The sequence below is a fragment of the Hemitrygon akajei genome, chromosome 6 (assembly GCF_048418815.1).
Source record: "Hemitrygon akajei chromosome 6, sHemAka1.3, whole genome shotgun sequence".
NCBI classification, from domain to species: domain Eukaryota; kingdom Metazoa; phylum Chordata; class Chondrichthyes; order Myliobatiformes; family Dasyatidae; genus Hemitrygon; species Hemitrygon akajei.
The window spans coordinates 142648648-142675203 of record NC_133129.1 but is presented as its reverse complement, the minus strand read 5'-3'; the positions used below and the strand labels follow the sequence as shown (position 1 = coordinate 142675203).

At 41.6% G+C, this 26556-nt stretch overlaps 1 protein-coding gene across 3 annotated transcripts in view; it reads right to left on the bottom strand.

The window, feature by feature from the left end:
• The window catches only part of pik3c2a (phosphatidylinositol-4-phosphate 3-kinase, catalytic subunit type 2 alpha), a 156252-nt gene that overhangs the window by 90043 nt on the left and 39653 nt on the right, over positions 1–26556 (bottom strand). For all 3 annotated transcript variants that reach the window (XM_073049394.1, XM_073049393.1, XM_073049392.1), the window contains exons 3-4: positions 9877–9977; positions 8671–8828 (exon numbers count right to left, since the gene is read on the bottom strand). In XM_073049394.1, the coding sequence (XP_072905495.1) occupies positions 8671–8828; positions 9877–9977 (259 nt within the window). The remainder of the gene's footprint in view (positions 1–8670; positions 8829–9876; positions 9978–26556) is intronic.

Genomic DNA, 26556 nt, shown 5'->3' with positions numbered 1-26556 from the left:
TTATGCAACACACATAAAAAGTGCTGGTGAATGCAGCAGGCCAGGCAGCATCTATAGGAGGAGGTACAGTCGACGTTTCGGGCCGAGATCCTCAGGGTCTCAGCCTGAAACATCGAGTGTACCTCTTCCTATAGGTGCTGCCTGGCCTGCTGTGTTCACCAGCTTGCCTGCTGTGTTCACCAACTTTTTTGTGTGTGTTGCTTGAATTTCCAGCATCTGCAGATTTCCTCGTGTTTGGTTCAGAATGTTTGTTGCTTGCTTCAGTTGTATGCATGATTTGTGTGTTCCCCTCCCCTTTTTCCTTTCACATCTGGTGTTGGTCTCCTAAAAATCAAACCTCTATGTGTGGAAAAATCAACAGATTTTCCAGGAGTGGCTTACAGAATGACACAACTACTAGATCCAGTAACCCAGTTTTAATCTTGCCCCATGGAGCTGTCTGTTCTCCCTGCACTAAACGTGTATCTGCTGGGTGCTCCATTTTCTTAGATTTCTCAAAAGTAGATCTGATTCTGATTAATTGGCAACCTAAAACATCCCTAGCATGTAGGTGAGTGGCAATGGAGTTGATGAGAACATGGATACAATAAAATAGTACGAGTCACTCTTCCCCTCTAAGCTGTGCGGGTGTGCAGCAGCACAGTAACTGAAATGCACTTGCGCATGTAGCGCTTGCTACCGCGTAGCTGGAATTGCACGCAGGTAGAATAGTTCACGAATCGTGAAATTATTTCTTTGTTGTACTGTATTTCATTATGCGCTTCAATTAATAAAAAAAATGCGATTTTCCAATTTTCATTCTAAATATTCAGAGTTTGCATATTACAAATAAAAAAGCAATTTTAGAGCCACACACTTTTCAGGCCATGTAAAAATTTCCTGCTCAGAGCAATGGTTGATTGGCTTAACTATATTATAAAAAAGGTAATTTTTGTAAGAGTGTATGATTCGTACAAATGGGTGGTTTATAGTTGGCACTGAATCTGTAGGCTAAAGGACCCATCTCCATAATGAATGGCTTTACAATTCGACGTTGTACACAGGATGATATAGCTTCTGTAGAAGAAAATTAGATTTTTAAGATTCCCCCATTATTTTGGACAATACCAGTGCTTATGATTACAACAATAAGAGCTTTCTTCCTCCTTTATTGTATTGATTCTTAAGTAAACCATTATTTATAGAAGTTTCCTGGCAAGCATCTACATTGAGTAACAAGGGCCAATGTACATTTTGTTTTGCCAATTATGTGTAATGTTGCAACACTACACCCAAAGAACTAACATACTTCACCAGTGATTACATTTCAAAAAAAAATATTTTGGCCTGGTCACATCCTTGTCCTAAAGAGCACTATGTAATTGCGAGTTCTTGTCTGTTTTCTGGAGACTAAGACCAGGACTACTTCTGCTAAAATCTTTGTGCAACTCTTAAAAACCACATAAAGTCTAGCCAACCTTAAATGCCCGATAAATTACCAATAACATTTTTGTCTCACTCTTCTATTTTTATCTAGTGACATAATGAATAAAGTATGACATTAGCCAAATTGGCAGACAGTATATACTTAACTCCAAATATACTCATGAATGATATGACACTCTGCCAACATTGTATGAACTCAAGCAAATATTTTTTGCTTGGACACCATATTTTAGTTTAACTACAAATCTAGTTCAGATATACAAGAGTTTTGAAATAGAAAGATCAAGCTGCCTCAGTACTTCATGTCTGATAAATTAAATTAATTAAATTAATTAATTAATTAAAACAATAAATTAAGCCTCGTATTGATTCTTAAAACTATTGCTGACAATCAAGATTTAGACGTATTCATAATTCTCGTATGTTTATTTATTTTATGATGCCCCTGGTCCTTTGAGCCATGCCACCTCAATAACCCTTGATAAACCTGATTAATCCTAATCAAATCACAGAATAATTTGCAATGACCAATTACCTACCAGCTACTTTTTGGACCGTGAGAGCAAAGTGGAGAAGACGCGTGCATTCCACGGGCTCCTTATGGATAAGGGCTGGAAATGAACTCTGAAACACCCCGAGCTATAACAGTGCCACACTAACTGCAACACGACCATGATCAGGTTTTCAAATAACAGAGACAATTATTCTGCACAATTGAGTTAAACAGTGATTCTTTGAAGCAGTCAACAGAAAATCATTACAGTCTAGCAGCACTACTGTACGCATGTGAAAGTCAACTGCCAAATGCTATAGTTTGAAGTAATTTGCAAAAGCAGAATCTACAGATTCATTCGTGTATGAAATTTGAAGTCAATCATGCTAGATGAGAAATTTAAAATATAACCTGTCTAGAATTATCAAGATTAAGTTGCAGGCTGTGAAAATTTTAAATACTTTCAGAAGCTAACTTGCTGAGTATTTTTAGCATATCTCATTATAGATATTCAACATCAACTAGATTAGATTTGTAGCACTTCTGTTGTACTCTGCACTTAATTATAAAATTATATGTAAATGAACCACTCAAAATATGCAAATACGGTAGGTGCATGTTGTGAATAGAAATGGCAAGCCCTTCTAAAGAGAAGTAAAACTGAAGACAGTATCTTTCTTCATGTTCAAATGTGTTGCTGTTGTGCCTCTAATTATGTACAATAGAAATGAAGTTGATTAACATGTTTCCCAAAAGAGACGCTGCTCCAAAATGAATTTTCTGTCATTTGCACAAGTACATGTATGCACAGAGGCAATGAAAAACTTTTGCAGGAGCATCACAGGCACATAACACCATATAAGGAGCATTCACAAGAAAGACACAAATTAAATGCAAATATAGACTTGGTTTTACAAAAAAAAACACAATTAGATTAGAAAAGTCCATTTTTGTACATAGTGCAGTTTAACTATAGTCATTAGGAGTAGGTTCAAAAACAGAATGGTTGAAAGGAAGTGGTTTTTCAGAACCAAGTGGTGTGGTGATCTTTGATGACAGATGCTGCTTTCCTGAGGCAGTGCCTCCTCCACAAATGGTGGGAAAGGATAAACCCGTGATGTATTGAGCAGAGTGCACTTCTCTCTGCAGCTTCTTATGCTCCTGTGCATTCAAGCAGCTATACCAGGCCATGAGCAGCAAGGATATAGAAACATAGAAAACCTACAGCACAATACAGGCCCTTCGGCCCACAAAGCTGTGCCGAACAGGTCCCTACCTTAGAACTACCTAGGCTTTACCCACAGCACTCTATTTTTCTAATATTTCAAGTGCATTTGCAGAAGTTTGGTAGAGGATTTACTGACTAGTCAAAGCTCTTTAGCTTCCTAAGCTCATTCTGTCATGATTGCATTTATGTTCATGCCCAGTAATTTAAAGCTGCTGATCCTCTCCAGCAACAATTCCCACTCCTCCTCCCCCATGTACATTCACCCTCCATCTCCTTGCTGAAGTCAATGAGCTCTTTTGTTTTGCTGATGTTGAGCGAGCGTCAACTAATGACTTTTCTCACCCCAGTAAACTGATTCTTTGCCACCTCTGAGCTGTGCAACAACAGCAGGCAATTTCAATATGAATTACTTGGGCAATTTAGCTCTCAATTACAGAAGTAACAGAATTTAACTGGTGTAATATACGGTGGGAAAATACCCACATTGAAATATGATAGCTACTCTCCCTTTTCCATCCTATGTGATTAGTTTTCTTAACCACAAGTATTTGAATGGAATTCTGCCTCCACAAAACCCTACCACCACAGTCAATCACAACCAGCAATAAAGCTATCTAAATTACTTTCAGGACTGCGCTGTTTAGCTTGCCGACAAACTTCAAAGTCATGGCATAAAAACAAAGCCATAATCTGCCCCTTCTAGCTGCAGATCAAGGCGTTGCAGATTGAAAGTTCATTTCATCCATGATTTACCTCAGGTTTACAAAAGCAGCTTTCAAATATTTTTCCATCAGGACAACAAGGAATCTATGCTGAAAAACCTAACTTAACCTATTATTGGCTGAAGCAATATTTGATTTTTGCTTCTTTGCTACCTCATATTGCTTCTGTTAACCCAGATATAATTCAAAACTTTAGGCTGTTAGCAGAATTGGATTGCTACTTTATATCTTGGGGGAGTGCACAGTAAAAAAGTACATTCATGTGGCTCACATAAGAAAGGTAATGGTTAACCTTGAGCATAAAATATGGAACCAAAAGATCAGCATCAGATTAGCAACAACCGAATTGTACACGTGACTAGACTATGATATTTAGAAACATGATCCAGTGTTGATATTGAAGTAGACCATGCTGATCAGAGAGAACCTGATGCTTTCTAAAATGGACTGGAGATCAAAGGAAAAAAATGATACAAGTTGAGGGGGGGTGGTCAGGGGAGAGTACGAACAAGCCTCTGCAGCCTACAATTATGTATAACACAGTTATAGAGTCAAGCAATTACAGGACAGAATATACATTGGCCCTCACAAGCAAATGTACAAGAAAGTTCAAAATACATTTATCATCAAAATATATCATCTTCTTGCAAGCAGCCATAAAACAAAGAAACACAATAGAAACCACATGCAACAAAGATCGACAAGCATCCAATGTGCGGAGAAAAAGAACAAATTGTGTAATCAATTAAAAAAAAGTAAACAAACAATACATGAACCCCAGGGTCCCCAACAGCCATGGAGCCAGTTTAGTGCTGAGGCAAGTGAAGCTGGTCCAGAAGCCCAACGGCTGCAGGGCAACAGCGACGCCCAAACCTGGCGATGTGGACCCAAGATTGCTGCACCAACTGCAAATTCATAGATCTCATTCTCCATACTCTAGGAATATCTTTCCAAGATGGCGGCGCGACGCAGCTTGCAGCAGCCACTCCAGAGCTGATTATCTGTTATTTGTGAAGTGGGGTGCCGTGCGCAATCATAATTGATTGAAAATGGACGCGGGAGCATGGAGGAATATCGGGAAATCTCTAGGAAGACCTTCTTCGTTGCTGCTGCTGCTGTGAGGTCCGGGACTCTGCTGGGAAGAACAAGCCCCCAGTCCTCGGGGTCGCGTTGCCGATGGCCGTTGGCAGGTCCGTCTTAATATGCTCGGCAGAGGATGTTGCTCAGAGAAGCTGTGCCGGAGGGGATGGTCATCGGCTCGGAGGTTCGACGGACTCGGAGTCCGCTGCGGTCAGGTCGCTTTCGGTGTGTACTGCATCTGCGAGGCTGAGTCGAGCGGCGCCGTGGAAGTCCATAGTGGGGGTATTCCCTTCTGCCGCCAGTGTGGGATGACGAGTCTGTCGGGACCCTGGGGACTTGTGGAAACTGTGTGGTGATTTCTTTTGAACTTATAGTCCTTCAACATCTTTGGACTGTTTTTTACTGTGCCCATGGTCTGTTTTTTTTTATCAATTATGCTATTGTTTGCACTGTTGTAACTATATGTTGTAACTATGTGGTTTTGTGCAGGTCTTGTAGCTTTAGTTTTTGGTCTTGTTCGTCTGGTGGATTTGGAGCTCCTTTCCGGGGAACGCGCTAAGACGGTAGCGCAATATTAATATACAGCAGCCTCTCCGGACTCTGGATTGGGGATTGCCAAACGTTATGTGGATTTTCTGGTATAGTCTGTTTTGTCATATGCTTTTGTGATATCATTCTGGAGGAATGTTGTCTCATTTTTTAACTGCATTGCATTTGTGGTTTCTAAATGACAATAAACTGAGTCTGAATCTGAAATCACTACACATATCGAAGCAGTTCAAGTAGGAAGTTGTCTACAATTTCAATGGAAAATCACGACCAGTAAAATTATTCTTTAAACCATATATGTCAAACTCAAAGCCCGCGGGCCAAATCCGGCCCGCGGTGGAATTATCTTTGGCCCGCGAGATAATATCTAATTACTATTAAAGCTGGCCCCAGTAATCGAAGCGCCTATGGCGTATGATATGGCTAATGCTGAGTTTATTCAGGTACCAGGTTTTCAGGGTTTTTAGTGTTTATTCGGCAGTCTTGCTCGGCAGTCTTCTTCATAAGAAACGGAATTTGTAAAGTGAAACACTTTGTAGTTATAGCAGAGACTGAGACACATGAGAGCAGGCTGAAAAAACGGAGGCAACGAAAGCTGCGTTCGCACGCGTCCGACTGATCCGGCCCGCATGAAGCTGCATTTTGCTCAATCCGGCCCGTGACCTAAAATGAGTTTGACACCCCTGCTTTAAACCATTTTCTTAATTGGATGACTCTACAAGGCAGCTTCCTAGCAATACTTATAACGACAAAGTACCATCACTTAGAGTGGTATATAAATTTCAAAAATTTTACTTCTGCTTCTACAGATTTGTAAGTAGCATACAAAGTTTCAGATGAAATGATTAAGAATGGAAAGAATGGAAGCCAAAAATAAATATGCAGAGATAATCAAACTATCATTTCTCCATATTCAAGGAAATCTGCAGATGCTGGAAATTCAAGCAACACACACAAAATACTGGTGGAACGCAGCAGGCATCTAAAGGAAGAAGCACTGTCGACGTTTCGGGCCAAGACCCTTCATCAGGACTAACTGAAAGGAAAGATTGTAAGAGATTTGAAAGTAGGAGGGGGAAGGGGGAAATGCAAATTGATAGGAGAAGACCAGAGGGGGTGGGGTGAAGCTAAGAGCTGGAAAGGTGATTGGCAAAAGTGATAGCAGAGCTGGAGAAGGGAAAGGATCATGGGATGGGAGGCCTAGGGAGAGGAGGGGAGCACCAGAGGGAGATGGAGAACAGGTAGAGTGATGGGCAGAGAGAAAAAAAGGGAGGGGGAAAAAAACTAAATATATCAGGGATGGGGTAAGAAGGGGAGGAGAGGCATTAATGGATGTTAGCGAAGTCAATGTTCATGCCATCAGGTTGGAGGCTACCCAGACGGTATATAAGGTGTTGTTCCTCCAACCTGGGTGTGGCTTCATCTTGACACAGTAGAGGAGGTCATGGATAGACATATCTGCCCATCACTCTGCCTGTTCTCCATCTCCCTCTGGTGCTCCACTCCCCCTTTCTTTCTCCCTAGGCCTCCCGTCCCATGATTCTTTCCCTTCTCCAGCTCTGTATCACTTTTGCCAATCACCTTTCCAGCTCTTAGCTTCACCCCACCCCCTCCGGTCTTCTCTTATCATTTTGCATTTCCCTCTCCCCCTCCTACTTTCAAATTTCTAACTATCTTTCCTTTCAGTTAGTCCTGATGAAGGGTCTCGGCCCGAAACGTCGACAGCGCTTCTTCCTATAGATGCTGCCTGGCCTGCTGCGTTCCACCAGCATTCTGTGTGTATTTCTCCATATTAATGGATTTACTTATCTTTTGTAGTCCTAATTCAGAAGAACAAAATCAAATGACCTTACATCAGTGAGTATACTTCAAAAATGTTTCTCTATGAAGGATATTTGGGTGACTTGAGATAGTCAAAAATATTCTAGGATATTTTACTACTCTTAACTGTAGAGTAGTAATGTCAGAATAGTGAATTAGTTGTAAGCAAAAGGGTGCCTTTCATCCAGATTTGTAGTGTATTCCATCCTGAATAGTGACAGGAAAACATAACAGTGGAGACCTCTTGTGCGGTTTACTTATATATATTGACCAAACTACACAATTTAGGTATACACTTAGTTAGGCCTTTTTAACTCATGGCTATAAATACATTTCACAACATGCATAAGGAACATAATGATTCAATCAATGCTTTTCAGTTACACTTAAGTTATTTGACTTTGATCTAAGTTACCTGGCAAAAGGAGTACAATATTAAAATAGTTTACTACTGCGTTATCAGACAAATACAATCGTGTGTTTTTACTTGATGGTTTTATTTTTTTTATGTACAAATTGGTGACAAGTTGGCGAGTGGCCTAGTGGGCAAGGCATCAGACTAGTAACCTGAAGGTCACTGGTTCGAGCCTCATCTGAGGCAGCGTGTTTGTGTCCTTGAGCAAGGCTCTTAACAACACATTGCTCTGCGACGTCACCGGTGCCAAGCTGCATGGGTCCTCGTGCCCTTCCCTTGGACAACATCGGTGGTGTGGGGAGGGGAAGGCCTGCAGCTTGGGCAACTGCTGGTCTCCCATACAACCCTGCCCAGGCCTGCGCCCTGGAAACTCCAGGCGCAGATCCATGGTCTCTCGAGACTGACGGATGCCACCACCACAAGTTTCATTTCACACAAGTAGATGCCCAGAATTTAATTTAATCATCACTCTTCAGCCATCCAACTTAAAGTGGTCTAAATACTCAGGGACCTGAAGTCCCTAAAACAGTCCTATGTTGAGTTCAATGCTGACTGGCAATACCTGGGACGCCACTGGTGCTAAACTGTATCATCGTCCGCCGTTCCTTTAGATTCACCGACTGTGTGGAGAGGGGGAGCTTGCTCTCCATATCGCACTGTGTTAGCTAGTTTATCATGTAGACAGCTGGGACGCAACATCCACGGTCAACCCCGACTAATGGAGGGCCTCAATTTACTCACATTCCTTACTTCAAAACATAAATTGGCAAAAACACATTCAGAGTCTTTGATTGGCACTTTCTAATTTAAAGCAAACACTAGTGAGTAATGTGGTGTTTATGCCACCAATCCTTTTGAAACTGCACAAAAATCAAGACACATTTTGAACTGCAACACTTTGGACAATCTGTGCATTGGTGTAAATGATGCAGCTTACCATCACAGGTGAATGTAACTGGCTGTTGAAATTCTTCAATTTCTATGGAGACTTTCACACTTGCATTTTCTCCATTCATATCGCGGTGAAGCATTACCGGACTCAAAACATAACCTGGATTGGTGGAGTGGTCAGTAAATGGAAATGTGGACCGTAATCTAAAATGCAAAAGTTATTTGAACTTTAAACAAATATTTAGCTTCAAATGCATGTGATATTAATTTAATTGCACTTTTTTCTTTTGTTTTTACAATTTCCAAAACAGCTTCCAATGTTAAGTTAGTTTTTTTAATTGGACAGTGAGTACAGTAACAACATCTCACTTAGCCATAATCTTTAACTTCAGCCGCTAGATTTATTCAAATAGCTGATCCTACAAATGTTCTAAAACTATTTTTAGAAGTTTATTAAATATCCATTTCAGAATTCACAGTTACATTTGCAAAGTCTTGCAGTACTTTCATCTGTCTCAAGAGGTAACCAAGAGGATTTATGAGGGGAGATCGGGGCAGGGCAGTGAATGCTACCTATATAGACTTTAACAAGGCCTTTGACAAGGCTCCACATTGAACACTAGAACACTAGATTGCAAAGGATACAGACAGAGCTACCAAAGTGGGAACATTACTGGCTTGATAGTAGGAAGCAGAGGGTGACAGTGAAAGATTGTTTAACAGACTACTGGCTTGTGATCAGTGGTGTGGGGCCCATTGTTATTTGTTATTGCTTCTGATAAACAATAATGCTGATGACATTAATTAAAAAAAGGCAGATAGTAAAGGCAATCGAAAATTGCAGATTGATAAACGGGCCAAGGAATGGCACATGGCTGTCAAGTCAAAGATGCTGTATTTAGGAAGACAAACCAGTGTAGAACTTTCATAACAGACAGTGGTGCTCTTAGGAGTCTTGCAGAACAGAGGGATCTAGGCAACTAATACATTGTTCCCCAAAAGTGGATTACAGATATACATGGTGATAAAGAAAGCACTTGGCTTGCTGCCCTTCATCAGCCAATGTAATGACATTATGTTCCAGTTATACAGGATGCTGATGAACTGCGGCTGGAATATTGTATACAGTTTTGGTTACCCTGTTATGAGAGAGAAGTAATTAAACTGGATAGAATATTCAGGTTAAATACTCAAAAGCAAACACAGATATGCCCATCTGAAGTGTAGCAAATAAGAGTTTGGTTAACCTTACCTAATAATCTCCTGCCAAAAAGCTGCCACTTCTCCATTTTGTGAACTGATTTGTTCAAGAAATCTTACTCCTGAAAGATTATTACTGGTCCCTTTTTCATCCTGTAATAAAAACAGATTTTGAAACTGAAATTAGCTTTGAATTGGCACATTTAGCATGGGTGGCTAGCAGGATGTGACTAACTCAGATAAAATGCATTAATGTGGTCAATAGGTAAACATTAAACAATGTATTTTGTAATCAACTTTGGACAAAAGCAATTTAACAACTTGCTATCCTTAGTATCATACATTCAGTTCTTAAATTTAAGGGATATACAGTACCAACTTCTACAATCAAATATTGTCATAATTACATGTTAAGCTTCTCAGGTAGAATAGTTTTATACATTACTTATGTGTACAAACACTTTATCATAAATATTTCTTAAAATTGTCATCAGTGTATCATAGGCAAAAATGGACAAGCATTGCAAATGTAATTCTGACAGCAACACAGTATACTGAGGCTCTGCAGCTTTAAGTGACAAAGATAAACCAACATACTCAATTTGACTTAATCAACATTTGCAAAATACTCTCCAGAACATGAATGGCTATTTGCAAGTGTAAAATGATAAAAACAAAAACTTTCTTCTCTTACTCTCCAATCCATTACTGGCAACATTGAAAATTACTTCAAACCTTTAAATTGAGTGCCGATAAAATTTACAAGGATGTTGTCAAGACTTGAAGACCTGAGTTACAGGGAAAGTTTGAATAGTTTTTGACATTCTTCTCTAGAATGAGGGGAGATTTGATAGAGGCGTACAAGTTATGATGGGTATAGATAGGGCAAATGTAAGCAGGCTTTTTCCACTGAGATTGGGTGAGACCACAACCAGAGGTCATGGGTTAAGGGTGAATGGTGAAATGTTTAAAGGGGAATGAGGGGGATATTTCTTTACTCAGAGGGTGATGAGAGTGTGGAGTGTGCTGCCAGCAGAAGTGCTGGATGCAGATTCATGTATATATCCTAATGCTTCTTACATTGCCTGTAAGTAGTATTCGACCCCCCCCCCCCCACAGAAGTTTTCATGTTTTATTGTTCACAACATTGAATTTGGTAGATTTAATTTGTTTTTTTTTGACACTGATCAACAGAAAATACTCCTGTGTCAAAATGAAAACAAATTTCTACAAATTGGTCTAAATTTATTAATTATTAAATATAAAATAATTGATTGCATAATTACTCACCCCTTTCAAGTCAGTAATTCGTATAAGCACCTTTGGCAGCAATTACAGCAGTGAGTCTGTGTGACAAACAAGAGAAAATCTACAGATGCCGGAAATCCGAGTAACACACACAAAATGCTGGAGGAACTCAGCAGGCCAGGCAGCATCTATGGAAAAAAGTACAGTCGACGTTTCAGGCTGAAACCGTTCGGCAGCACTTGGGGGAAAAAAAGCTGAGGAGTAGATTTGACAGGTGGGGGGAGGGGAGAGGGAAACACCAGGCAATAGGTGAAACTTGGAGGGCGGAGAAATGAAGCAAAGAGGCTCGGAAGTTGATTGGTGAAAGAGACAGAAGGCCATGGAAGAAAAAAAAGGGGGGAGGAGCACCACAGAGAGGCGATGAGCGGGCAAGGAGATAAGGTCAGAGAGGGACAAGGGGATGGGAAATGGTGAAGGCAGAGGACAGACATTACTATAAGTTTGAGAAATCAATGTTCATGCCATCAGGTTGGAGGCTACCCAAATGGAATACAAGGATCTAAACTAAGTGTGGCCTCATCATGACAGTGGAGGAGGCTATGGATGGACATATCGGAATGGGAACTGGGATTAAAATGGATGGCCACTGGGAGATCCTACTTATTCTAGCAGACGGAGCATAGGTGCTCAGTGAACCAGTCTCCCGATCTATGCCGAGTCTCACTGATATACAGGAGGCCACACCAGGAACACCAAACACAGTATACAACCCCAACAGGTTCACAGGTGAAGTGTCGCCTCACTTGGAAGGACTGTTTGGGGCCCTGAACAGTAGTGAGGGAGGAGATAAAGCACTTGTTCTGTTTGCAAAGATAAGTGTCAGGAAGGAGATCAGTAGGGAGGGGCAAATGGACAAGGGAGTCGTGTAGGGAGCGATCCCTCCAGAAAGCAGAAAGTGGGGGGGGGGGGGGGGGGGGAAGATGTGCTTGGTGGTGGGATCCAGTCGGAGGTGGCAGAATGTTTGGAGAATTATGTGCTGGACGCGGAGGCTGGTGGGGTGGTAGGACAGGACACGGTACCAGGGATAGGGTACCCCTTCCCCCCACCTTTCAAATCTACTCCTCAGCTCTTTTCCTCCAGTCCTACCAAAGGGTTTTAGTCTGAAACTTTGACTGTACGTTTTTCCATAGATGCTGCCTGGCCTGCTGAGTTCCTCCAGCATTTAGTGAGTCTGTGTGGGGAGGTCTCTATCAGCTTTGCACAGCAGGACACAAAATTTTCCTCATACTTTTTTACAATACCATCAGATAGCGTGGGGATCATGAGTGAACAGCCCTTTTCTGGTCCAGCCACAAATTCTCAATTGGATTAAGGTCTGGATTTTGACTTGGCCACTCCAAGACATTTACTTTGTTGTTTTTAAGCCATTCCTGTGTAGTTTTGCCTTTATGCTTGGGGTCATTGTCTTGCTGGAAAACAAATTTTCTCCCAAGTTTCAGCTCTCCCTGCAGACTGCATCAGGTCATCCTCCAGGATTTCCCTGTACAGGTGTGTTCCTGCCCCCCCCTTACAAAGGTACAGCGTTCCTATGAAACCTTTCTTAAGCCGAAATGGCGCAAGATGAAGAACTGTTAATTTATATGGGAAAATTTTTCGTATAAGTGAAAATCTTCTTTGCAATGCGAAAACAGGTTACTAATATAGGTCTTTTGTAAAAGTAAAGTGGTGTAAAGCGAACATTTGTAAAGCAGGGGACACCTGTATTGTGCTGCATTCATTTTACCCTCTACCTTCATAAACCTTGCAGGGCCTGCTGAAGTCAAGCATCGCCACAGCATGATGCAGCCACCACCATGCTTCACGGTCGGGATGGTGTGTTTTATGATGTGTGGTTAAGTCTGATAGCTAAAAAGCTCAATTTTGGTTTCATCAGACCATTCTACCTTCTTCCAGCTGACTTCAGAGTCTTCTGGCAAACTCTAGCAGAGCTTTCACGTGAGTTTCTTTCAACAATGGCTTTCTCTTTGCCACTCTCCCATAAAGCTGTGACTGGTGAAGCACCCGGGCGACAGTTATTGTATGTGTGATCTCTCCCATCTCAGCCACTGAAGATTGCAATACCTCCAGAGTTGCTATTGATCTCTTGGTGGCCTCCCTCACTAGTCCCCTTCTTGCACAGTCACTCAGTTTTTGAGGACGGCCTGTTCTAGGCAGATTTACAGCTGTGCCATATCCTTTCCATTTCTTGATGATTGGCTTAACTGTACTCCAAGGGATATTCATTGACTTGGAAATTTTCTTGTATCCATCTCCTGACTTGTGCTTTTCAATAACCTTTTCATGGAGTTGCTTGGAGTATTCTTTTGTCTTTCTGGTGTAGTTTTTGCCAGGATACTGTCTCACCAGCAGTTGGGCCTCCCAGATGGAGGTGTATTTTTACTACACACTCCATCAGGTAATCCTCCAGGATTTCGCTGTATTTTGCTGCATTCATTTTACCCTCAACCTTCGTAAGTCTTCCAGGACCTACTGCAGTGAAGCATCGCCACAGAATGATGTAGTCACCACCATGCTTCATGGTAGGGATGGCGTATTTTTGATGATGTGTGGTTAAGTCTGATCAATTGAAACACCTTGACTGTACACAGTGATCTCCATTTAACTAATTATGTGACGTATAAAACCAATTGGCTGCAGCAGTGGTGATTTGGTGCATCATATTAAAGGGGGGGGGTGAATACTTGTGCAAACAATTATTTTGTGTTTTAAAAATTTGTAACTAATTTCAATCACTTTTTAAGAGTTCTGTTTTCACTTTGACACAGAAGTCTTTTTTCTGTCGATCAGTGTCAAAAAAAGCCAAATTAAATCCATTGAGATTCGATGTTGTAAAACAGTACAACATGAAAACTTCCTGGGGGTGGGGGTGGGGGGTGCTGAATACTTTATATAGGCACTGTATTTGCAAATGAGCTTCATCCAAGTGTAACCTTACCTTTACTTGCCAGACATACAAAACCAAAGTGGAAATCCATTAAAATCATTTAAATATAGAACATGAACTTGTATCCATGTACCCTATAGGGTTTACTATATTACAATGATATTTTATACATCCTACCACATTAAATCCACTTCAAGAACAGCTTCAAGATTAAAATCCCCAAAAATATTTTTCAACCACCCTTCAGGCCAACCTTTTCACTTCTCATTCAATAGAAACAACAACCAGCAGCACAACTGTGATATTAACATAGTGGCAAAATCAGAATGAGTAATGTGCAGAATAGGAAAATCAAATCAACTAACACGTAGGAAGAACAGCAAAGCATTACCACATATCAAACATAAAAACATTCTCAATGCTGAGAATGAGAGTGGTTACACAAGGTAAAAGGCAACCAACTTCTCTTCACTACCCCTCCTGCTCACTGGATTTACTGCTCATATTTCTAAGCCATTAGACCATAAGACATAGGAGCAGAATTAGGCTAATTGGCCCACCAAGCCTGCTCCACCATTCAATCCTGATCCTTTTTTCTCACTCATTAGCCCGATTCCCTGGCCTTTTCCCCGTAAACTTTGATGCTGTGGCCAATCAAGAATCTACCAGTCTCTGCCTTAAATACACCCAATGACCTGGCCTCCACAGCTGCCTGTGATAACAAATTCTCCACTCTCTGGGCAAAGAAATTTCTCCACATCTCTAATTTAAATGAATGACCCTCTATCCTGAAACTATGCTCTCTTGTCCTAGACTTCCTCACCATGGAAAACAGCTTTTTCACATCTGCTCTATCTAGGTCTTTCAACATTCAAAAAGCTTTCATCAGGTCCCCCTACCCCCATCTTTCTAAATTCCAGCCCAGAGCCATCAAGTGTTCCTTGGATGATAACCCTTTCATTCCCAGAATCATCCTCGTCAAACTCCTCTGAACCCTCTCCAATGCCAGGACATATTTTCTAAGATAAGGAGTCCCAAAACTGTTCACAATTCTCAAGGTGAGGCTTCATCAGTGCCTTATAAAGCCTCAGCATCACATCCCTGCTCTTATATTCTAGACCTCTTGCCTTCCTCACCACCGACTCAACCTGCAAGTTAACCCTTAGCGTGTTCTGCACAAGGATTCCCAAGTCCCTTTGCAGCTCAAGATTTTTGGATTTTCTCCCTGCTTAGAAAATAGTCTGCACATTTATTTCTACTACCAAAGTGCATGACCATGCATTTTCCAACATTGTATTTCATTTGCCACTTTCTCGCCCATTCTCCTAATCTGTCTAAGTCCTTCTGCAGCCTTTCTGTTTCCTCAACACTACCTGCCCCTCCACCAATCTTTGTATCATCTGCAAACTTGGCAACAAAGCCATCTATTCCATCATCTAAATTATTGATATACAGCATAAAAAGCAGTCCTAACACCAATCCCTGTGAAACACCACTATTCACTGGCAGTCAACCAAAAAATGATCCTTTTATTCCCACTCATTACCTCATACCAATCAGCCAATGCTCCAACCAAATGCCATGGCCTCTTAACTTGGTAAGCAGTCTCATGTGTGGCACCTTGTCAAAAGCCTTCTGAAAGTCCAAATATGCAACATCCACTGCATCCCCTTTATCTATCTGACTTGTAATCTCCTCAAAGAATTCCAACAGGTTCGTCAGGCAAGATTTTCCCTTAACTTGACTTTGTCCTATCTTGTTCTGTATCACCAAGTCCTCCATAACCTCATCCTTAACAATTGACTCCAACATCTTTCCAACACTGGGGTCAGACTAAAAGGTCTATAATTTCCCTTCTGCTGCCTTCCCCTTTTCTTAAACAGTGGAGAGACATTTGCAATTTTCCAGTGCTCTGGTACCATGCCAGAGTCCAATGATTTTTGAAAGATTACTGATGCCTTCACAGTCTCTACTGCTACCTCTTTCATAACGCTAGGGTGCAGTTCATCTGGTCTGGGTGACTTATGCACCTTTAGGTCTTTCAGCTTTTTGAGCATCTTCTCCCTTGTAATAGTAACTACACTCACTTCTCTTCCCTCACACCCTTCAACATCTGGCACACAGTTAGTATCTTCCACACTGAAGACTGATGCAAAATACTCATTTAGTTTATCTGCCATCTCGTCTCCCGTTATTATTTCTCTGACCTCATTTTCTAGCGCTCCTATATCCACTCTCATCTCTCGTTTATTTTTTATATACTTGAAAAAGCTTTTACTGTCCACTTTGATATTGTTTGCTTGCTTGCTTTCATATTTCATCTTTTCCCTCCTAATGATTCTTTTAGTTGCTCTCTGTAGGGTTTTAAAAGCTTCCCAATCCTCTGTCTTCCCACTAATTTTTGCTTTGTTGTGTGCCCTCTCTTTTGCTTTTACATTAGCTTTGTACTATTTTGCCATTTGAGTATTTCTTAGTCTTTGGAATTCAACTATCTTGCACCTTCCTAATTTTTCCCCAAAAACTCACACCATTGCTGCTCTGTTGTCATCCCTGCCAGCATCTCCTTTCAGCTTACTTTGGCCACTGTAATTTCTTTTACTCCACTGAAATACTGCTATGTCAGACTTTACTTTCTCCCCATCAAATTTCAAGTTGAACTCAATCATATTGTGATCACTGCCTCCAAAGGGCTCTTTTACCTTAAACTCACTAATCACCTCTGGTTCACTACATAACATCCAATCCAGTATAGCTGATCCCCTAGTAGACTCAACAATAAACTGCTTTAAAAGCCATCTCATAGGCATTCAACCAACTCACTCTCGAGATCCATTGCCAACCTGATTTTCCCAATCTACCTGCATATTAAAATCTCTCCTATCACAGCATTGCCTTTATCATATGCCTTTTCTATTTCCCAATGTAATCTGTGGTCCACATCCCAGCTACTGTTGGGAGCCCTGTATATAACTGCCATCAGTGTCCTTTGAGCCCTGCAGTTTCTTAACTCGACCCACAAGGATTCAACATCTTCTGATCCTACGTCACACTTTCCTACTGCTTTGATGCCATTTATTTACCAGCAGAGCCATGCCACCCCCTCTGCCTATCTTCCTATCCCTCTGATACAGCATGTAACCTTGGACATTCAGCTCCCAACTACATCCATCCTTCAGCCACGATTCAGTAATGGCCAGAACACCATACCCAACAATTTGTAAAATCACAACAAGATCATCCACCTTATTTATTATACTCCGTGCATTGAGATAAAACACCTTGAATACTGTACTTGTTGCCCTTTTTGATTCTACTTCCCTAATGCACTGATACTCACCCTGCTGGCTGCAATTATGTCCTATCATCTGCCTGCCCTTCCTGACAGTCTGCATGCTATCTTTGTATTTTTTTAAAACCATCTGTCCTATCCCTGAGTCCCATCACTCCAGTTCCCACTTCCCTGCCAAATTATTTTAAACCACTGCCCCCCCAAACAGCTCTAAAAAACATGCTCGGGAGAATATTGGTTCCCCTCAGGTTCAGGTGCACCCTGTCACTTTTGAACAGGTCATACCTTGCCAAGAAGTGATCCCAATGATCCAAGAACCTGAAGCCCTGCCTCCTGCACCAGCTTCTCAGACACACATTAATTTGGCAAATCATCCCATTTCTACCCTCACTGGCGCGTGGCATGGGCAGCAACCCTGTCACCCGGGAGTTTCCCATTCATGACCACGGAATCTCCTGCCTGTTCCCCTGAATGTTGAGTCTCCTATCACTATTGCTCCACTCATCTTCCTCTTTCCCTTAGCATAGGGACCTATGCTCACTGCCAGTAACCCGGTCTCCGTGGCATTCCCCTGCTTGAAACTAGATTCTAGTTTCAAACAATCAAATCCAACAATCATTCGGTTCAGACTCCAGTTAGCACACCCAATAATTTATACATTCTGCATTCATTAGCCCATCCAGAGTACGAATTAGGATATGACGGTCATTACCTCAACAGTTTTAAAGCACCTCTTAACAAAAAAATCCAGACTAACCATTTGTAAAAGCCACATCACCAACCTAACATGCAAATAAAATTAAATACTTTAAAATGCCACATCATCTTCAAACAAGGTCCCTACCCTCCACAACTCTAGTCAATTAACACAAGCAGTGGCAAAAGAGGAAAAGCAACTTTTACGTTCTGGTTATGTGGAAGTGACTGTTTCGTTAGCCATTCTTATTTTTATAAAGTGGTAGGTGGCAAGCCATCTTTTTTTGTTCTTCACATAGATTCAATGAATGTAGACTGAGCCAGGATTTAATGGCCCATCCTGAGCTGAGCTTGAGGTGGTGATGGTGAGCTTCTTTCTTGAATCTCTGTAGTTCTCAGGGTGTGGATATGCCCACAATGGTCTCAGGGAGAGGTTTACGTGATTTTGATCCGGCAATGGCCATATAAGGTATTTCAAAGTCAAAGGTGCTGTGGCTTGGAGGACATCTCCTTCTAGCTGGTAGAGGTTGTGGATTTATTAGGTGCTGTCCATGGAGTCTTGATGAGTTGCTGCAGCGTATTCTGTTGCTGATACAATAGCTACTGTGTGTCAGTGATGGAGTGAGTTAATGACTATGGACGAGGTGCCTATTAAGTGAGCTACTATGCTCTGTATGGTTTTAAATGGTGAAGTGACAATACTCCATCACACTTCCAATTTGAACCTTGTAGATGGCAACCTTGGGGAGTCATTTGCCACAGAATTCCTTGCCACTGACCTATTCTTGCAATCAAACTGTGTGAATGGCTACTTCAATATAGCTTCTGGTCAAGGGTAACCTCTGAGATATTGATAGTGGGGGATTAAGCAATGGTAATATCAGGGGTGCAACTAGATTTTCTCTTACTCAATCCAATCATTACCTAGCATTTGTGTGGCACAAATGTTATTTGCCACTCACCAACCCAAACTGGAAACTGTCCAGTCTTGCTGTGTCTGGTAATGGACTGTTTATCAAAACGGTTGTGAGTGGGTTGAGCATTGTGCAATCTCCAGTGATCATCCCTACTTCTGACCCTAAGATGGAAGATAGGTCACTGAGGCAGCTGAAAATGGTCGTGCTCAGAATATTACTCCGAGGACCTCCTGTGGCTGAGGTGACTGATCTCTAACCTGTATAAGCATCGTCCTTTATCTAGATATGACTCCAATCTGTTGGTTCTCCCTCCCATTCCCATTGACTCTAGTTTGGCCAGTACACTTTAATAGATAGATAGATAGATAGATACTTTATTCATCCCCATGGGGAAATTCCAACTTTTTTCCAATGTCCCATACACTTGTTGTAGCAAAACTAATTACATACAATACTTAACTCAGTAAAAAAAAATATGATATGCATCTAAATCACTATCTCAAAGCATTAATAATAGCTTTTAAAAAGTTCTTAAGTCCTGGCGGTAGAATTGTAAAGCCTAATGGCATTGGGGAGTATTGACCTCTTCATCCTGTCTGAGGAGCATTGCATCGATAGTAACCTGTCGCTGAAACTGCTTCTCTGTCTCTGGATGGTGCTATGTAGAGGATGTTCAGAATTATCCATAATTGACCGTAGCCTACTCAGCGCCCTTCACTCAGCTACCAATGTTAAACTCTCCAGTACTTTGCCCACGACAGAGCCCGCCTTCCTTACCAGCTTATTAAGACGTGAGGCGTCCCTCTTCTTAATGCTTCCTCCCCAACACGCCACCACAAAGAAGAGGGCGCTCTCCACAACTGACCTATAGAACATCTTCAATACTTGATCAAATTATGTCTATTTGCTTAGGTCTGTTGCTCTCACTTCACCTCTGAGTTCAGCTTTTTGCTGATGTTTGGTGTAAGTCTAATGAAGTCAGGAGCTAAGTGACCTTGGCAGGATCCAAACTGAGCTTTATGAGGAGACTGCTGCTAAGTAAGTGCTGTGTAATTATACTGATAGCAGTAATTGGCCAGATTAGATTGGTCTTGCTTCTTGTGAGCAGGATATACCTGGGCAATTTTCTGCATCATTGATTAGAGGTCAATATTTTTAAAAGCATAGCACAGAATAGGCCCGTCCAGTCCTTCAACCAATTTAACCCTAATCCAATCACAGGACAATTTACAATGACCAATTAACCTACTAACCGCTACATCTTTGGACTCTGGGAGGAAACCATAGCACCCAAATGAAACCCACACAGTCACAGGGAGAATGTACAAACAGATGACATCAGAACTGAACTCCAAATTCTAACACCCCAAGCTGTTACAGCATCACACTAACTGCTGTACCACTGTGGTGCATCGAAGCAAGTCTTCAGAACTATTGCTGGAATGTTGTCAGGGCACGTAACCTTCATTGTATCCAAGCTGTTTCTTGATAACGTGCAGTGAGTCAAGTTGGCTGAAAAGTGGCATCTGTTATGCAGCAAACTAACTGAGGAGGCCGAGATGGATCACCTGGCACTTCTGACTGAAATCTCTTAAAAATGCTTCAGCTTTGCCTTTTGTACTGAAAATGGGGATAATTGTGGAGCCTGCTCCTCCAGTGAGTTGTCAACCTCCATGCACAACTGTATGTGGCAGAACTACAGAGCGTAGATGCGAACCGTTGGTGTGGGATCACTTGGCTGTGTCTATCGACTGCAGTCCTGTTGTCTGGCATACAAGCAGTCTTGTCTAACAACTTCACCAGGTTGAGGTACACCTGGTGCTGCTGCTGGCATGTACTCTCTGCACTCTTCAATGAAGCATGATTAGCATCAGATTTATTAACTGCATGATGAAATTTGTTATTTTAGAGCAGTGGTACAATGAAAGACAAAAAAAACTATAATCTGGTGACACTGTAGGCCAGATCGGACCACAAAACATATGTAATGCCCTGGCTCACATTTTTACTGTTATGCTGCAGGTATTTCATTTAGCAGTTCTGTAGCTGTTTACTCCGCTTTCAGCCTGTTTGGGTTATTGTTGAAGATGATGGATGTTGTGGAATGTGTGCCATCCAATTAGTGGGAGATTTCTCTTGGTAAAGGACAATACGGTTGGTCTTGGGCTTTTGTTCGAGAGGAGATGAAGACAGAAGGCCCTGGGGAGAACTGGTCGTAGCATACGATCCAGTGGGAGACCCGTTTGTTCAAGAGGAGATGAAGACAGAAGGCCCTGGGGAGAACTGGTCGTAGCATACGATCCAGTGGGAGACCCGTTTGTTCGAGAGGAGATGAAGACAGAAGGCCCTGGGGAGAACTGGTCGTAGCATACGATCCAGTGGGAGACCCGTTTGTTCGAGAGGAGATGAAGACAGAAGGCCCTGGGGAGAACTGGTCATAGCATACGATCCAGTGGGAGACCCGTTTGTTCGAGAGGAGATGAAGACAGAAGGCCCTGGGGAGAACTGGTCGTAGCATACGATCCAGTGGGAGACCCGTTTGTTCGAGAGGAGATGAAGACAGAAGGCCCTGGGGAGAACTGGTCGTAGCATACGATCCAGTGGGAGACCCGTTTGTTCGAGAGGAGATGAAGACAGAAGGCCCTGGGGAGAACAGGTCGTAGCATACAATCCAGTGGGAGACCTGTTTGTTCGAGATGGATTGCGAGTGACGTTTGGAAGGTGGTGTGTGCTTTCATGTTGACAGAAGGCCCTGTGCGCGAGTGGCAGAGAAGTTCAAGATGAGCTCCAACATTTGACTGTTTAATTAGAATAGGCCCTTTTCTTTTTGTTATTCTTTACTAACCCTTCAGTTAAATATAATTTTTTCATTGTATGCAGTGTACCGTGGCACTAATTTGTACAGGGAAGCAAATGACTCAACATCCCACACGTTTGGCAGGGCCAGAGATTGTCTTCCCTAGACCTGTGCAGCCAAAGAAACAAAAGTGTTTCTCATAGGAACGGAGTAGGCCATTCAGCCCATCGTCTCCCTTGCAATTTAATCCTGGCTAAATTATTTCCCCTTTCAACCCCATTCTCCTGCTTTGTCCCCATAACCTTTGACCTGCTTACTAACCAAGAACCTATTAGTCTCCACTTGGTATCTACAGCTGTCTATGACAACAAATTCCACAGATTCACCACATTCTAACTAAAGAGATTCCTTTTCATCTGTTCCAAAGGGACATACTTTGATTCGGAGGCTGTGCCTTCTGGTCCAAGACTTCCCCACTATTGGAAGCATGTCCACTTTATCTAAGCCTTTCAATATTTGATAGGTTTCATTGAGATTCACCTCCATTCTTCTAAACTCCAGCAAGTACAGGCTCAGAGCCATCAAACACTCCTCAGATGTCAACCCTTTCAGTCCCAGGGTCATTTTTGTGAACCTTCTTGGGAACCTCTCCAATGCCAGCACATCCTTCCTTAGATACATGACCCAGAATTGCTCACAATGCTCCAAGTATGGTCTGACCAATGCCCTATAATGCATACTTGCTTTTATATTCTAGTCCTCATTTATTCATACTAAAAGGGTTTTCTCTGAGGAATGTTTTACTGAATTTCATCCCAGTTTTGAACTGGGATAGGCTGAGGAAGACAACAATCATTCTACAAGGATTCAGCAGGAATGTTTTATATCCAATTTTAAACCAAACAATGAATTGAACATATGCAAACAAAGTAAACAATTATGCTAACTTACTCAAATTACACCCTATATGTCCCTAAAACGGAAATTTAGGTAGAATGGAGACAAAATTGCTTTGTGTAGGAGAATACTCCTGTTTTTAACATGTGCTTGGCTTAGTATCCTGGAGGTCATGGATGGACATATCAGAATGGGAAGTAGGATTAAAATGGGTGGCCACTGGGAGATCCCACTTGTTCTAAGTGAACTGAGCACAGATACTTGGTGAAGCGGTCTCCCAATCTACGCCGGGTCTCACTGATATACAGGAGGCCACACCAGGAGAACCGAACACAGTATAAGACCCCAACAGACTGACAGTCAAAGTGTCACCTCACTTGGAAGGACTGTTTGGGGCCCTGAATGGTAGTGAGGAAGGAGATGTAGCACTTATTCTGCTTGGAAGGATAGGTGCCAGGAACGAGATCGGTAGGGAGAGACAAATGGACAAGGGAGTCGTGTGGGGAGCAATCCCTGCGGAAAGCAGAATGTGCGGGGGAGGAGGGGAGAGCGAGGGAAAGATATGCTTGGTGGTGGGATCCAGTCGGAGCTAGCGGAAGTCTTAAAGAATTATGTGCTGGATGTGGAGGCTGGTGCGGTGGTAGGAGAGGACACGGTACCAGGGATAGGGTACCCCTCCCCCCCACCTTTCAAATATACTCCTCAGCTCTTTTTCTCCAGTCCTGACAAAGGGTTTTAGACTGAAACGTTGACTGTACTTTTTTTCACCCCCCCATAGATACTGCCTGGCAAGTTCCTCCAGCATTTAGTGAGTCTGTGTGGGTAGGTCTCTATCAGCTTTACGCATCTGGACACAAAATTTTCCTCATTTTCTTTACAAAACCATCAGATTGCATGGGGATCATGAGTGAACAGCTCTTTGAGTCCAGCCAAAAATTCTCAATTGGATTGAGGTCTAGACTCTGACTTGGCCACTCCAAGACATTTACTTCGATGTTTTTAAGACATTCCTGTGTAGCTTTGGCTTTATGCTTGGGGTCATTGTCTTGCTGGAAAACAAATCTTCGCCCAAGTTTCAGCTCTCTCTGCAGACTGCATCAGGTCATCCTCCAGGATTTCCCTGTATTTTGCTGCATTCATTTTACCGTCTACCTTCATAAACCTTCCACGGCCTGCTGCAGTGAAGCATTCCAGCAGCATGATGCAGCCACCACCATGCTTCACGGTAGGGATGGTTTGATTTTGATAATGTGTGGTTAAGTCTGACGGCCAAAGAGCTCAATTTTGGTTTCACCAGACCATGTAACAAAAATCTGCCATCTTATCTTAAGTACAGCTTCCAGACCATTGAATGGTTCCCTAATGCAGCCACCTCACAATTGACCTCATTAAGACTTTTCATATCATTGTCTGCTGCACTTTCTCAGTAACTAACACTCCATTCTGCATTGTTAATTTTTCCTTTGTACAAGTTCAATGCACTGATGTGATGAAATGATTTGTATGGATGACATGCAAAACAAAAGTTTTCACTGTACCTCTGTAAATGTGACAATAGTGAACAAATTCACTCCTACTTTACCTGAGTGATTCCTTTCTGACCTCTGTAATAGTCTATGAAGTCACTCATGCAGGGGATATTTAGTATCAGGCAATAAGTAACACTTTCATCAGATATATTCATATCCTATAAACTACCAAATACCAAAAGTAGATTAAATACACATCTACTGATTGCTCTGATTACACTAATGACCATATTTACTGTTTTTAAACCATTGCCAGATGCTTATTTTTTTCTTCCGATGCTCATTTCAAGCAAGGTTTCCTTCTCTTCCAGTTACAAGATACGTTGGAGACTTATATGGAAATGATTTTTAATTTAATAAATGGAAGGACATTTTATTTGACAAAGGTCTTGGCTGTCAAACAATTCCATCTTCGTGTAAACAAAAAATTAAATGTTAGGTACAATTTTACTGTGTCAGCCATTAAAAAGGTAACAACTGGGACTTTGTGCAATATCATATCTATTTATCAGAATTTTATTTTCTCAAATCAGAATCGTTTGAACCAGTCAGAATATGCAAAGCAACATGTATAAAGAGATGTGAAATATTTCTGCATACACAATCTCTACATCATGTTTGCAATTACCAATTTACACTCCTTCACATTTCCATGACAGTGCCTTGAAGTTCTAGTGGGTCCTCTTTTGGCTTCCAAACTGAAGATATTTTGGAGGGATGTTGTTGCATGCTGATGTATAGGAAAGAGCTGTGAATCCCACCTTGCAGTTAAATGCATTCTGATGGATACAGATATTATTTCCAAAAGCTGGAAGTTCAACAGGGCAAATCCCAGAACTGCAGTTCTATTTGCAATGCCTAATAAGTTGAGCGGCAGATAAAGTTCCTTTTCTAACACGAACAGTTAACTGAAAACAAATAGCTTAAAAAATACATGGAGGAAAACAATTTAAAACTGGCCCCCTATATTTAAAAAAAAAATTATAGGAAATTCACAGTATACTTCACATTCCAAACCATCAAAAAATAACATCTGTTGAACTGTTTTTCTTGTATCCACTCATGTATTAGCCAAAGGAGGGAATTATAAAACATCTGGCTCTGCTGCACTGGAATGCTAAGAATGCTAATGAAGATGTTAGAAACGCTCAGTCAACTGTGAAGACTAATGCAAAGACATTTCAGATGTTTGGACCTATTACATTTGCCCTCATGTTTTCTTGAGCAAAGTGAAGTCAATTCAAGCTGTTATACAAAAACAGGAAATGTGCTTGCTGAATAAGATCTTCCATTTGTCGAAAGGAATGTTCCCCGGCTGTAATGTTTGTATTGTTAGTTAGGGAATGTTGGAAACTTTTCTCAATCCTCACTGTGGGTCACAACAGAAAATGCCAAGAGATTGCACTTTAAGAATGTAAAATACAACCTTCATCCCACGCAAACCACACTTCTATCGTGTAATACAAATCTCATTTGTGCATAAATAAATAAAAATTTCCTCATCAAATTTCTCTCCTGGAAAGCTGGAAACAACTTTACAGAAAGTGCCCTGTGAGCCAACCACAAGTCAAGGTAAGCTCTTGTAGCCTGTTCTTTAATGCATCTCTGCCTGTAAGGACTAGGCCAGAGTACCTAACAAGCTGGCATGGCCTACAGTGAAAGATAAACTTTAATTGTCACATATACATCAAAATATACAGTGAAATGTGTCACTTTTAATGGAGATATGCTGCGACAATTCACAAGTGTCACCATACTTCCGGTGTCAACATAGCATGCCCACAACCTACTAACCCCAACCTGGAACTCTTTGTAATATGAGAGGAAACCCACTTTGTCACAGGGAGAATGTACAAATTCTTACAAATCCCAGCAGGAATTGAATCGCGACCTTACAGATGACATGTTGCAAATCGTTGCACTAACTGCTGTGCCACTGTACTGCCCATGGTACACTAGCTCTCAGTTATACCAGAGAATGGAGAGGCAGCTTCCAGAAGCTGTAGAAATAAAGGTAAAGAGGTGCAGGAAAACCTTTTGCTACCGAGATAAGTTTGGTGTTCACAACTAAAGTAGGACAGATGATTATAGGAAGATCTGCTCTTTCTAAGAACGGAAGATGGAGGGAGGTGATGAGAGATGGGAGACCCCTCCACTGCAAACCCCTGCCAACCGATATGGTCATTTGAACAACAGAGATTCACCCTAACACAATTCACAAATCACTTCCCAAAATTTTTGAAATACAGAATATAATTTTCTCTTTGGGAATCTGTGTGGAAGATAAAGTAAATAAATGAAAATTTGTTTGTTCTCACCTCATATTCCTTGACACCAGGGCAAGTGACTTGCTTCATGGTATGAAAATCATGAAATGGACTGTTTTCCTTAAGCAAATGGACCATTTTCTCACAA